At 43.4% G+C, this 13900-nt stretch overlaps 1 protein-coding gene across 1 annotated transcript in view; it reads right to left on the bottom strand.

The window, feature by feature from the left end:
- The window catches only part of HLCS (holocarboxylase synthetase), a 210547-nt gene that overhangs the window by 143478 nt on the left and 53169 nt on the right, over window positions 1–13900 (bottom strand). Inside the window, exon 6 of the mRNA XM_044913424.1 lies at window positions 3593–3864. Within this exon, the coding sequence (XP_044769359.1) occupies window positions 3593–3864 (272 nt within the window). The remainder of the gene's footprint in view (window positions 1–3592; window positions 3865–13900) is intronic.

Raw genomic sequence — 13900 nt, 5'->3', positions numbered from 1 at the left:
GACTGCCAGACCTCAGTGAGCCACGTCCAGCCCTGACAGAGAAGGTTCCATCCCCAGAGATCCTGAATCTGCTCGAGAGGAAGTAGACTAGTAGAGCTACCTTCCTGGAGGAGGGGGTGAGAGTTTTAGATGGGGCAGGCGGGGGGGGGGCGGATACAACACAGATATTTGGGACTGAGGTAGAAATTGCTGGCTGTTCCCCACCATGGGCTTCCCCCTCCTTTCTTAGGAAGGGAACTCCCAATTTTTAGCTGCAACAAGTCCCCGCAGGTGGGGGGGGGAAGGGCAGAGAAAAAAGATTTTAGAAACCTTATAATAAAGATCTATTATCTAACTTAAATTTTACTTCTATTCCAGACCCTGAGGAAAGAGCCACAGAAGTGACAGATATAAAGAGAGAAACATGCATGGAATTCAAACCCAGGCCACACTTTTGAAAATTCTTCTTGCTCTGCATAATAGACCTATGGATGTGGTCGGTCCACAGGAACAATTCCATATATGGTAAATTCTGATACGTAGCTTTCTACACGCTGGTATGATACTGGAGTTTGACTCTGATGACCCTAGGCACTAAAAGATTCTGTATGAAACTGGTTGATACATGTAAAGTACATTGAAGCAGTCAGTATCTGAAAGATAAAAGCTTTCAATACATTAGCTAGTATTATTATTATTATTATTATTATTATCATTATGACAATAGACTGTGCTTCCATGAGGAGAGCCCATGTGGGATCAAATATAATATTGGCTATAGACATGGTTTTGGTCTGGGGCACGTGGGTGGCTCAGTCAGTTCAGAGTCTGACTTTTGATTTCGGCTCAGGTAGTGATCGCGGGGTCGTGGGATCAAGCCCCGCATCGGGCTCCCCACTCAATGCGGAGTCTCCTAGAGAGTCTCTCTCTCTCCCTCTGTCCCTCCGCCCCTGCTCTCACACTCTCGCCCTCTCTCTCAAATAAATAAATGTTTAAAAAAAAAAAAAGAAAGAAAGAAATGGTTTTGGTCTTACTCTTAGAAAGGAATAAGCCATATTTATCCATCTCATGGTCCCTTTGTGGACAACTGTGAGTTTTCGGCATCAAGGTGACCTCAAGCTCCTTCTCCTAAAAAAGGCTACAGCCCATCCACCCCACCCCACCCCCAGGAACTTCTCAGCAGGCTTGCTGACTCACGAGGCTGCTGTGAGTAACTGTATCTCGCAGTGTTCGGAAGGAAGCCATGCGAGCCGTGCAACAGGACATCTGTACGTTACGGTGAGCAGCCACTATTTATTAATGCGGGATCTGCTCTGTGCCAAGCAGAGGGATTAATCATTAATCATCAAAGCTATTTCATTCTCTGTGCTCTACAGAGACCAGGCAAGAAGAGAAACAAAGACACTTCCTAAATGCCCTTGGAAAAGCCAAAATATTTTTCTCTTCTGTAAAAATAAAAACTCGTAATCCTACAGAAGGTTCTGACTCTGCTATTGTCCGGCTCAGCTACACACTTTTCCAGACTTAAGTTGCTTAAGACAGAATGTAAAAAAAAAAAAAAAAAAAAAAAAAAGTTCAGTATCAAAAAGGAACTTACCAGTATTCAAGGGTACTAAAGCAGTGTATTTACACGGCATTTTCTTTCTATCCTAAAACACGTGCTCACCAGGATGTAAGGAAACCCAACCATCTGATTACACAGGAGATGGGTCATCCACTCTAGAAGGCTTGCAGCCCTTTTAGTAATCACTGCCCACTACACGAGCTCAGAGACCGTAATTCCAGTGGTTCAAGATCGTCCCAACATAAAATATTCTTCACTTACTGCCCAACAAAAATGGACAAGTGCCAATGTTTTTCTTTTAAGATTTTATTTATTTGAGAGAGAGAGAGCACGAGCAGGAGGAGGGACAGAGGGAGAGAGAGAGAGAGAAGCAGACTTGCCACTGAGCAGGGAGCCTGATGCGGGGCTCGATCCCAGGACCCTGAGATCATGACCTCAGCCAAAGGCAGGTGCTCACCGACCGAGCCACACAGCCGCCCCATAAAGCGCCAGTGTTTTTTCCATCTAAATTTAATCTCCCAAAATCCTATGTCAAATGTCGTGTTTGATTTTTTATTTGGAAAATAAGATGATAATAGGTCCCCTTTTCAATATAAATAGTGTGCGCTTGAGTAACAAAGGATTATCACAGAGTTTGCGCAAGCAAGTAACAATTGTTCCATATACAAACACAGGCTTTTTCCTTCTCATCGGAGGGCACGGGACTGGGTAGGAGGGGAGGCAGGAGAGGGAAGGGAACACTGAAAAAAAGTACCTATGACAACACAAAATAACCCAGCAAATAAGAACTGTTCACGGCCATGGCACCTATGTCCCTCGCGCTACACCCACCTCACTCTGATTCCGCTCCACGAATGCTTTCTCTACACACTATTCACACAAAACCGCCAATTCCATGGCTTTGACGATGACAGTCAAGAAAATTCTAAGGTTATCTCATCATTTTATAACAACATATTATCAAATTCCAGAAATGATTAAGAAAGACCAACATAGGGCGCCTGGGTGGCTCAGTCGGTTAAGCGACTGCCTTCGGCTCAGGTCATGATCCTGGAGTCCCGGGATCGAGTCCCATATCGGGCTCCTTGCTCAGCAGGGGGTCTGCTTCTCCCTCTGACCCTCCCCCCTCTCATGTGCTCTCTCTCTCTCATTCTCTCTCTCAAATAAATAAATAAAATCTTTAAAAAAAAAAAAAAAAAAAAAAAAAAGAAAGACCAACATATTTCCCTACGGTGAATTATGCATCTAATTGTGCAGTCCCATGAGTGAAAATGCCCAGGAACTGTGAATCCAGTGGGGTGTTTGGTTTTTGTTTTTGTTTTTTAGTTTTACATTCCTGAAATTTTAGTCCCATGTTGAAGGAAGATGCCTTTCTTATTCACTCCCTCTATAAGCCTACTTTTTAAACTATCTCAATATAAGAATATTAATACTAATTTAAGAGTTAAAAAAATTCCTTTCATCTGTTTGTCATTTTTTAAACTTTAACCAAAGTCTATGAAACAGAAGAAATAAGAAAGAAAACTCAGTAAGAATAAATCTCAAACATCTAAATGGGATTAGAGAGCGCCTGCAAAATGTATTGAATAGGGAACATATCAAAATGGGTTTCCAAAAGTACGAAGTTTCCGATTCATTTCAACTGAACACAGCTCATATGTCGTTCAAATGTGCTGTCCTAGCCCCTCCACAAAACATCTTCTGGTTACGACAACACAAAAATAAAATGATGGCCTGAGTAATAACACCACTGGGTAAAGGTATTTTTCCATAAAGTTTTTTCCGAGGATCATCTGAAAGGTCAACCACTAAGGGAAGGAAGAGGGTCACAATACACAAAATCCCCTTGCTTTCAAATATAAACCTGTGATCAAGGAACATTTTTAAATTTTTCTTCCTACATTTTACCTCTTCTAGGACCACCTTGCTTTACTAATGTGCTTATTGAGAGTTCCCCTTCGTTTCTACCCCTTCTCCCCCAACGCTGGTCCGACAGGAGACTCCTCTGGACTCCTCTGAGCAGGTGCACAAAGTCTGGCCAGAACTTACCCGTCCAGAAGGTTCATTGTGGTAGGCGTCACTTCGGCAAACAGAATTACTTTTCCAAGTCGCTTTGTCTGCAGATTCTGTCGGTAGATGTCTAAGTTAAAATTTTCTGAAGAGAAGGCCTCCACGTCAGTCACCACAGGTAGAGCAGATGGACTGATTTCTATTTCAGACGTGTAGGATGGAAGAAACTTGAGGGAGAGCTTGCTGGATTTTATGACTCCTTCAGGATCCACATGCTTCCCCAGCCACCGCATAAGAGGATCCCAGATTTCCTGTGTTATAAAGAAATGAAAAGGTCGTAATTTGGCATTACAAGAGGTGATGGTAGCCTTTCCCTAAAATGCCACTTTGGTAATATAAGTACTTCCTAATTCATGACCAGTAAGAGCTGGAGTAACATATTCCAAACATCTGTGCTATCATTCAGTAAACAATAAGTATACGAAATATGCTTATACCAGAAAAATACACTTGTCCCTTGAACAATGCAGGTTTGAACTGCGAAGGTCCACTTATGCTCGGGCTTTTTTCAATAAATACAGTACAGCGCTGTAAATGTATTTTCTCTTCCTTACGCTTTTCTTAATAACCTTTCCATTTCTCTAGCTTACTTTCTTGTAAGGAGACTGTATATAATACACATGGCACACAAAATACGTGTTAATCGACTGACTGTTTATGCCATTGGTAAGGTTTTCAGTCAAGAGTATGCTATTGCTAGTTGAGTTTTTGGGGAGTCAAAGTTATATGCTGTGGATTTTCGACCTCCCTGGCAGGGAGCGGGGTGGAGGGGGGGATTCTCCTAATTCCCACACTGTTCGAGGATCAACTGTAAACTGTTCAGAAGCCAGGATCCAAAGAAATAAATGCACCTTATTAAACTTTCTATCCTACATTATATCATAAATCCTTAAAAGTCTTCTCCGGCTCTAGAGTTCATTAGTAATTCTCTAGTCTGTGCCTTTTGCAGGAAATTTACAGCTTTAAACTTTCGCCCCTCAAGGAAATTCATTATCCTACCTCGGGAAATACTGTAAAATGCCAGAACAGAAGTCACAGAACACAAGGCCCTAAGATAAGAGCATCCGCTCTCCCCCTCTGGAGGACCTCTACCCCCTCTCCTAGACAAGCTGACCCCCACCAGCCACTGACAGGTCACCAGCAGGGGGAACGTGACTTTTACATGGGGAAATAATGGGAACCCAACAGCGGCCTCCACTTTGTCCAAATGTGGGTCCAGGGGAGGTTGGGAGGGAGGCAGAACCTACTAGAAACCTTGCCTAATCCAGAACAGAGCTCTCTATTCCAATCCCTACAACAAGAAGGGGTCTTGGAGCCTCCAGCAGGCTGCAACTTCCTCTCAGGCCGTGGACGCCCCACCCTGGAGGGACCTCCCTCCGGGGTGGGGTAGGAAGGGGGGCACCAGGGAACTACGGGATCAGGGGAGTCATCACCCTGAGAGGCCAACACCAAATGTATTAAGATCAGAGAGTCACAGTAAACACAGATCTAGGCTCTTAGGCCACCTTCATGCAAATGCTGGGCCTTTCGAAAGAGGAAAGGTGCCCTTCTGTTAACACAGGGTATGCCCCAAAGCTGCATGTGGCCGCAGAGAAGCAGCTTCAAAGATGAAATTTCACTGAACTAAATTCAACTAATGGACCATTAAAATGTACTTCCACTTGACGAAAAATATAGAGGACAGAAGAACAAGTTAAATAACCTCGGGAGGAAGGAATCAGAAGAAATCGAGAAGGTGAGATATTTCACAAAACAAGAATTGGCAAGTCAATGTCACAGGGGCCCCAAAGGCAGAAGGGGGGTGGGAGGGTGAAACCCCGTCTGGATGAGGAGAGACGTGAAAGACACGATCAAATACAGTGAGTGGCCCTTCACCGCATTCTGGTTTGAACAATTGAGCTGGAAGAGCCATTTTGAAACAATTGGGAAATTTGAATCTGGACAGTATGGATCAGACAACAAAGATTCACTGTCAGGTCCAGTAGGCATGATAACGGTACCGTGGTGATGTAGTAACACAGCCTTAATGGTAGAAATGTGTATGTGTCATGGTATCTGATGAAGCAAATAAGGCAAAACACTAATAACTGTTAAATTTAGACCATGTGTATTTGGGGTATCTGTCACACTATTCTCTCTATTCTTCTCTAGATTTTAAAACTATCATAATTAAAAATAAAACAAAATGGGGGCACCTGGTGGCTCAGGCGGTTAAGCGACTGACTCTTGGTTTCGGCTCACATCACTATCTCAGGGTCGTGAGATCGAGCCCCGTGTCGGGCTCTGTACTCAGTGCAGAGTCTGCTGGTCCCTCTCCCTCCCCTTTTGCCCCTCTCCCCACTCACACACACACTCTTTCTCTCAAATAAATAAATAAAATCTTTTAAAAAAGTAAAAAAAAAGATAAAACAACACACACACACACAAATGGTAAAATAAATACTGACTATTATAAAAATATCAGATTCAACTAAAATGTTTTGTCAATCCATTCATGCGACAAGTATTATTATATTATGGGGTGCCTACCACCATATGGTAGACTTTCTTATAGGTTCTGGACATTCAGTAGTGAACAAAGGAGCCAAAGTTCCCATCCTCAAAGGCTTATATCCTAGCATGGGAGTCAGATCATTTTTATAAAAATTCATCAGCACAAGACATAGAATGTTAGTCATAAGTGCCAAGGAAGAGACGATAAGCCGAGAAGAGAGATAAGAAGTGTTGGAGGTAGGCCATCGTGGGGAGGGCAGATGAACCCTGGGGGGGGAGGGAAGAAAGGAGGGTGGGACAATGTAACCCCACACAAGCCCACAGCTCTTCTCTATTTACATAGAGGATTCCAAGGAGGAGCAGAGGCCCAAACGGGAGCATGAGGGAGGGAAGTGCCCAGAACGCAGAGAAAGCCAGGAGGCGGCCAAGGAGCCCAGAGAACAGAGGTAGAGGGGCACCCACGCCGTGCAAGGCCCGAAGGGCCACAGCAGGGACTGGGGCTTTCACTCTGGGGGCAATGAGGAGCCCTGGAGGCTTCGAGAAAGGGAGTGTGGTGACCTCCCGCGGTCACAGTCACCGCAGGATCACTCACTCAGCAAACTGCCCTGAGCACAGATTAAGGGGGAGCAAACACATGGGAGCAGACAGCAGTCAGGAAGCCTCTGAAGCTCCCGGGAGGGAGATGCTAACACCTGGACAGGTATCACAGCGGCCATGAGACTGACGCAGAGGCCGCAAGATGCGCTAACAGATCACCCTTGGGATGTCAGAGGGAATGGGGAGTCAAAAATGAGCCCAAGCAACCAATTCAGCCAACTTTATGTGTAAGACAAGGAAATAAAGGCTTACTTCTCTTAAAAAAAAAAAAAATGAGCCCAACATTTCTGGCCTAAGCACCTGGAAGGATGGAGCTGCCCCCAGAAATACTGAGTGGGGAGGGAAGGAACAGGTATGGACTGGAAGAGCCGGTTCTGGGCACATCACATGTGAGACACTGGTTAGAAATGCACAGAGGCAGCGAATAAGCAGTAGGACACGTGAGTCAGGGATCTAGGGGAGAGGTCCACACCGAGGACATAAATGTGGGGATCTCCAGACTGCGGATGATAATCTGAAGGCAGGAGACAGGCTGAGAGCAATGAGGGTGTGACTGCAGATGAAAAGTGGGTTGCACCAGGTTCCTGGGGCTGCCACTACAAAGTGCCATAGACTGCAGGGCTTAGACAGCAGAAATCTACCCTCCCACAGTTCCAGAGGCTGGAAGTCCAAAATCAAGGCGTTGGCAGGGCCACGCTCCCTCTGAAGGCTCTAGGAGAGAATCTGTTCTAGGCTCCTCTCCTGGCTTCTGGTATTGCTGGCCATCCTTGGCTCCCTTCCCTGCGTCTGTGTCTCTTGTCCTCTTCTTCAAAGGACACTAGCCATGTTGGATGAGGGCCAGCCCTAGTGACCTCATCTTAACTGGATTATGTCTGCAAAGACCTTATTTCCAAATAAGGACACCTTCACAGGTTCTGGAGATTAGGACTTCAATGTACATTCTGGGGGGACAAAATTCAACCCACAATGGGTGTCAATGCTTAGATGTCAGGGAGATGAGGAGGAGTCTGCAAAGGACACTGAGAAGGCAAAGGAAAATCAAGTGTGCATGCATAGGGTGTGGGAGCTCCCTGGGAATTCTGGGGTCCAGTTTCACAGGCGGCTAGGAGACAGGAAGATGATGGTAAGGCAGTAAGAAGAGGGCTGAGCAGTAACCACTGGACTCTGCAAGGCAGAGCCCATCGGGTGCAGGCAAGTCTGATGTTATTAGGGGAAGGAAAGAAACCACAGACTCCAAGAACAAAACTTTGGCAAGGAGTTTCCTCTAGGGGAAAAAAGACGGGGGCAGTGGCTACAGGGAGGAAGGGAGTCCTCCAAACAGGTATGGTTTGGTTAAATGAGAGACATAACAGCATGTGTTTTAATGATGATGTGAATTGTCCGATCCAGAAAGGTAACAGGTGAACAGGTGAGGACTGGATCCCGATGCTCAAGCAAAAAGGTCAGCTTCAGGAGCAGAGCCCTCCAGCACTGGGATGGACAGGGTTCCACATCGCCTGCTTCCAGGAACCAGACACCAGCCTGCTTCCCCACTGGGTTGCAGCCCTCCCTCACCCCTGCTGGCTGCATAGCCATCCAGGACAGCCCTGGGAACTCATCTATGCTACCACTATTCTGCTCCCAGGCTGGCAGGGAGGTAGGAAGGAGTCCCGGGCTGAAGGCTGCTGACATCATCTTCGGATTCCTTCTGTTTTTTTACTCAATAAATAAACAGCAAGATCATCAACTAAGAGTGAAAAGGAAGAAAGAGGTTTGAGAAGGCAGAGTGAGAAAATGAGGAAAGCAGGGAAAACAGAAGGAGCAAGTGGAAGTGTTCAGGGTCCACTCCAGTTTAGTGTTTCTGAATTCAGACTGAGCAGGTGACCCAATGTTGTGCTTCTATCCAGCCACACTCAGCTACAGAGCTACATGGAATAGGCTGAGAGGAAGCTGAGGGGGTACATAAAGCAGCAAAGTAGCTGACCTACTGCAAAGGAGGCCCTGATGGAGATATAAAGATAAATAATAGGATAAGCCTGGCCTAGAAGCTCACAACTCAGTGCGAAGGACAGCAAGAGGAGCACTCCAGGACAAAACAGGAGAGGACAGTTCCAGAGGGAAAAGCAAAGTGCCCAGGAGGAGTGCAAAATAGGAAATGCTTCTGTTTGAACAAGCACCAGAAGTTGTCAGAAGTGAGCTGAAGTGAGCTACCAGAAACTACAGCCCTAACTTTCCATCTTTGCATGAAGAACTAAAATAAATTTTATTTTTTAAAAGATTTTATTTATTTATTTATTTATTTATTTATTTATTTATTTACTTATTTAAGAGAGAGCGCGCACATAAGCAGGGGGGAGCGGCAGAGGGAGAAGCAGGCTCCCTGCCAAGCAGGGAGCCCGATGATGCAGGGCTTGATCCCAGGACCCCAGGATCATGACCTGAGCCTAAGGCAGCTGCCTAACCGACTGAGCCACCCAGGCAACCAACTGAGTCACCCAGGCGCCCCTCAAGATAAATTTTAAACTGAATAATCCCTGTTCACTGTTATTTCTTTGATATAAATTCTACTGGAGGAAGAAGACAAAATGAATAAATAACATACAAAAGTAACCCTCTGGGGGCACCTGGGTGGCTCAGTCGTTAAGCGTCTGCCTTCGGCTCAGGTCATGGTCCCGGGGTCCTGGGATCGAGCCCCACATCGGGCTCCCTGCTCCTTGGGAAGCCTGCTTCTCCCTCTCCCACTCCCCTACTTGTGTTCCCTCTCTCGCTGTCTCTCTCTCTCTCTCTCTGTCAAATGAATAAATAAAATCTTAAAAAAAAAAAAAAAGTAACCCTCTGTTATGGACTGAACATTTGTGTGCGCCCCCCCCCCCGAATTCACATTGAAATTGAAATCCCCAAGGTGATGGCATTAGGAGGTGGGTGGAGCTCTCCTGAATGGGATATGGGAATGGCCCTAATAAAAGCAACTCCAGAAAGATCCTTCACCCTCTCCACCAAGCAGGGGCACAGCAAAAAGACAGCTCTCTCACCCCAATAGAGGGTTCTCACCAGAACCAAACATGCCAGCAACCTTGATCTCAGACATGGAGACTCCAGAAGTGTGAAAAATAAATGTCTGTTGTTTATAAACCACCTGGTCTATGCTATTCTGTTTTAGCAGCCTGAACTAAGATACCTCCAAACCTCACATCTGGCCATTAGTTATAACAAATGCCTTAAACTTTGGTCAATGCCCTTAAGAAATAAAGCGAACAGATCTGAATTGCCTTTATCAAGTTCCCCAGGACAGTCAGATGTTACAAAGGCATCACAAAGGCTAATGACACATACCGGTGAATAGGTTAAATCACAGAAATAAAGGGAAAATAATCCAGATAACAAGTATTTCTTAACTAACTGCAGTTTTCATTAACTCAAGCAGAGAGTTAAAAGGTTATTCAGCAGCTACAGGCAATGTAAATTTCCATTCGAAGTCGACGAAACCAAAAAGAAACAGCTAGCACCAGGTAACACTTTCAGAACGGGAATAAAGCAGGGAATCTCCTCTGAAGTGAATTATCCAACTGGCCACCTATATGTCATTCATCTAAGAAATACATATGGAGCACCCAGTATGTCTCAAAAATAGTACCACAGCATAAAGAAGGGCGGAAGGACAGGTATGTATACGTATGACTACAACCTACAACCTACTGACAAGTGCTTAAAAAACGCATTCAAACTAGTTAAATATACACATCCTTTGGCAAAGTGGGTCAACCTGACCCCTCAAATGTAACCACTTATTCTTATTTGTATACAAGTTAGGAGCCAGATTCTCAAGGAATTGCATTATCACTTTATGTCTACTAATCACTAAAGTAATATCCCCAATTATTTGTTTTTGAAAGCAATACTTAAGAGATGCACAAACATGCAAAATAAAATCGATGAAAGCAAGGCACAGGGGGTTTTGTTCTTACACATCTTTCACATACTCTCTCAAGACTTACCCAGAGCCAAAGAAATTATGCAGAACAAAGATAATCTAAAAGATATAAAATGAGACCTGGAACCTCTTAAGAGGGATGACTGTATACCACCTATAATTCTCCTAAGTATTTATATTCACTGTAGTGAAATACAACTTTAAGTCATCAAGTAAAACTGAGTACACAGGACACACTTAGGCTCCTCCTCCCATCATCCCTGGACAAAGGAATAAAATTCTGGTTGCAAGACATATCAAAATTACTACCTGTTTGATGCCAATCTGCCTGATACGTCGTGTCAGATGCACTCAAGTTACAATGACTTACTATAGAAGTAGCTGCTAACATATGTAGGAAAAAAGATTTTTCTTTGATGATTCTTGGCTTAACTCTACTAATGACAACCAATGCCGTATGGAAATGCCACTCCTAAATCTATCATTTTCTGAATTCAAATACAGGACTGTAACAAAAATGTCACTTCTTTAGGGAACACTTCTCTGACCCACAACCCTCCCAATCTACATTAGAACTCTTATTCATAAACAGTGACTTTATAGCAATTATCAAATTGCAATTCTATAATTTATATAACCATTTATTCAATGTCCCACTGTCTTGCTAGAATGTAACCTCCGTAAAGACAGCATATACACATTTCTGTCTTGCTCCCAACTGTATCCAGGGCAGCCAGCACCAGATCTGGCAAATAGCCCATGCTTAATAAGCATTCATTATACAAATGCACATTAAATTCCTTCTGAAGAAAAACTCCACCAGTTACACATATATATCTGTATTCCAAGAGGTAAAATGCAAAAAAGGCACCGATAAGCAACGGCCTGGATATGGATACATAAGCCTCAAAAAGAAATCAGAAATCTTTGAAAGCTGCTTCAGTCCTATTGAAAACAAAACAACTGCTATCAAATTTCACCACAATGAAATTCATAAAAGCCTCCTAATTAGTGTTATTTTGTTAACATTTAAACCACAAGAATTTAGTATTTACCTTTCTCTAAGATTTCAAGCTTATTGAATACAACTCAGGTGAAACCAAAAACTGAATGTTCTATAGTCACATAAATGCTGGCCCTTTGAATTAGCCACAGCAGTAGGGTAACACTAGCCAATCTCAAAAAAGGTGAATATGGCTTTATTTCTTACTGGGACATGTTGCATACAACAGGAAAACCCCAAGGAATCCACACACAAAAAAGCACTTGACTAGGAAGCGAGCTTAGCAAGGTTGCAAAATACAAGGTCAATATACAAAAATTGGGTGTATTTCTATATACTAGCAATGAATACTTGGAGTCTGAATTTTTTTTTAAAATACCATCTTCAATGGCGTCGATAAATCTGAAACATTTAGGGATAAATTAAACAAAATGTGTGAGACCTGTACACTTAAAACTACAAAACACTCCTGAATTAAAAATTTTAAAAGCCCTAAATAATTGAAGAGATATACCATGTTCATGGATCAGGAAACACAATACTGTTAAGATGTCAATTCTTCTCCAAATTGATTTATGGATTCAGTGCAATCCCAATCAAAATCCCAGGCATTTTTTGTAGAAATTGGTAAGTTGATTCTAAAACTTGCACAGAAAGGGAAAAGACCTAGAATGGCCAAACAATTTTGGGAAGAAAAGAGTTGGAAGTCTTACAAAATCTGATTTCAAGACTTATCCTAAAACTGCAGCAATCAAGACAGTATGATATTAGCATACAGATACAGATTACTGAAATGGAATAGAGGCCAGAAATAGAGCCACACACACATATTCAATTGATTTTTGACAAAAGCACCAGGGTTATTCACTTGATAAAGGATCATCATTCTTCCTTTCTTTGATATTTTACTTATTTATTTGTCAGAGAGAGAGAGAGAGAGCACACAAGCAGGGGAATCAGCAGGCAGAGGGAGAAGCAGGCTCCCCGCTGAGCAGGGAGCCCAATGTGGGACTCGATCCCAGAACCCTGGGATCATGACCTGAGCCGAAGGCAGACACTTAACCGACTGAGCCACCCAGGCGTCCCAGGATCATCTTTCAAAACACAGTGCTGAAACAACTGCACAGCCATATGCAAAAAACAAAACAAGACATAACAAAGGTGACCCTTACACCTTCTCAGTACACAAAACTTGAAATGAACTGCAGACCGAAATATGAAACTTCCAAAATAAAATAAATGAGAGAAACTTTCTGACCTTGGGACAGGTAAAGCCCTTCTCAAATAAATCAAAAGCATGAACCAGAAAAGAAGAAAATAATAAGCTGGATTTCATTAAAATTAAGAATTGCTGCTCACTGGGGCACCTGGTGGCTCAGCTGGTTAAGCATCTGCCTTCAGCTCAGATCATGATCTCAGGGTCTTGGATCGAGCCCTGCATCGGGCTCCTTGCTCAGCAGGGAGCCAGCTTCTCCCTCTGCCTGCTGCACCCCCTGCTTGTGCTCTCTCTTTCTCTGCCAAATAAATAAATAAAATCTTTAAAAAAAATTGCTGCTCATCAACAGATAATGTTAAGAAAAATGAAAAGACAACAGACTGAGAGAAACTATTCTCAATACATATATCTGGCAAAAGATTTGAATCCGTAACATAGGAAGAACTCTTAAATCAAAATTATAAGAAAACCAACAATTCAACATAGAACATCAGTGACAAGATTTGAACAGACACCGCCCAAAAGAAAACATCAGCTGGCCAACGAGCACGTGAAAAACGCTTAGCATCATTTGTCACCAGGGAAATGCAAATTAAAACCACAATGAGCTACCACGACACACCCACTAGAATGGATTAAATTTTAAATTCAGACAATATCTAGTTTTGGCAAAGAAGTGATAACTGGAACTTTTGAAGATTACTGATGTCAATATAAAATGGTACAATGAGGGGCGCCTGCATGGCTGAGTCGGGTAAGCGTCTGACTCCTGATTTCGGCTTAGGTCATGGTCTCAGGGTCTTGAGATGGAGCCCCATATAGGGCTCCACACTCAGCGGGGAGTCTGCGTCTCTCTCTCTCTCCCTCTCTCTTTGCCCCTTTCCCTACTCATGCTCTCTTTCTCTCCCTCTCTCTCTCTCTCTCAAATAAATAAATAAATCTTTTTAAAAATGGTACAGTGATTCTGGAAAACAAGTTGGCAGTTTCTTACTAAATTAAACACACACTTACCATATGACCCAGAAATTCTATTCCTAAGTATTTACCCAAGAGAAATAAAAACACACA

The sequence above is a fragment of the Neomonachus schauinslandi genome, chromosome 1 (genome assembly GCF_002201575.2).
Source record: "Neomonachus schauinslandi chromosome 1, ASM220157v2, whole genome shotgun sequence".
Taxonomy (NCBI): domain Eukaryota; kingdom Metazoa; phylum Chordata; class Mammalia; order Carnivora; family Phocidae; genus Neomonachus; species Neomonachus schauinslandi.
The sequence above is the reverse complement of the archived record's forward strand: the minus strand, read 5'-3'. Positions and strand labels throughout refer to the sequence as shown.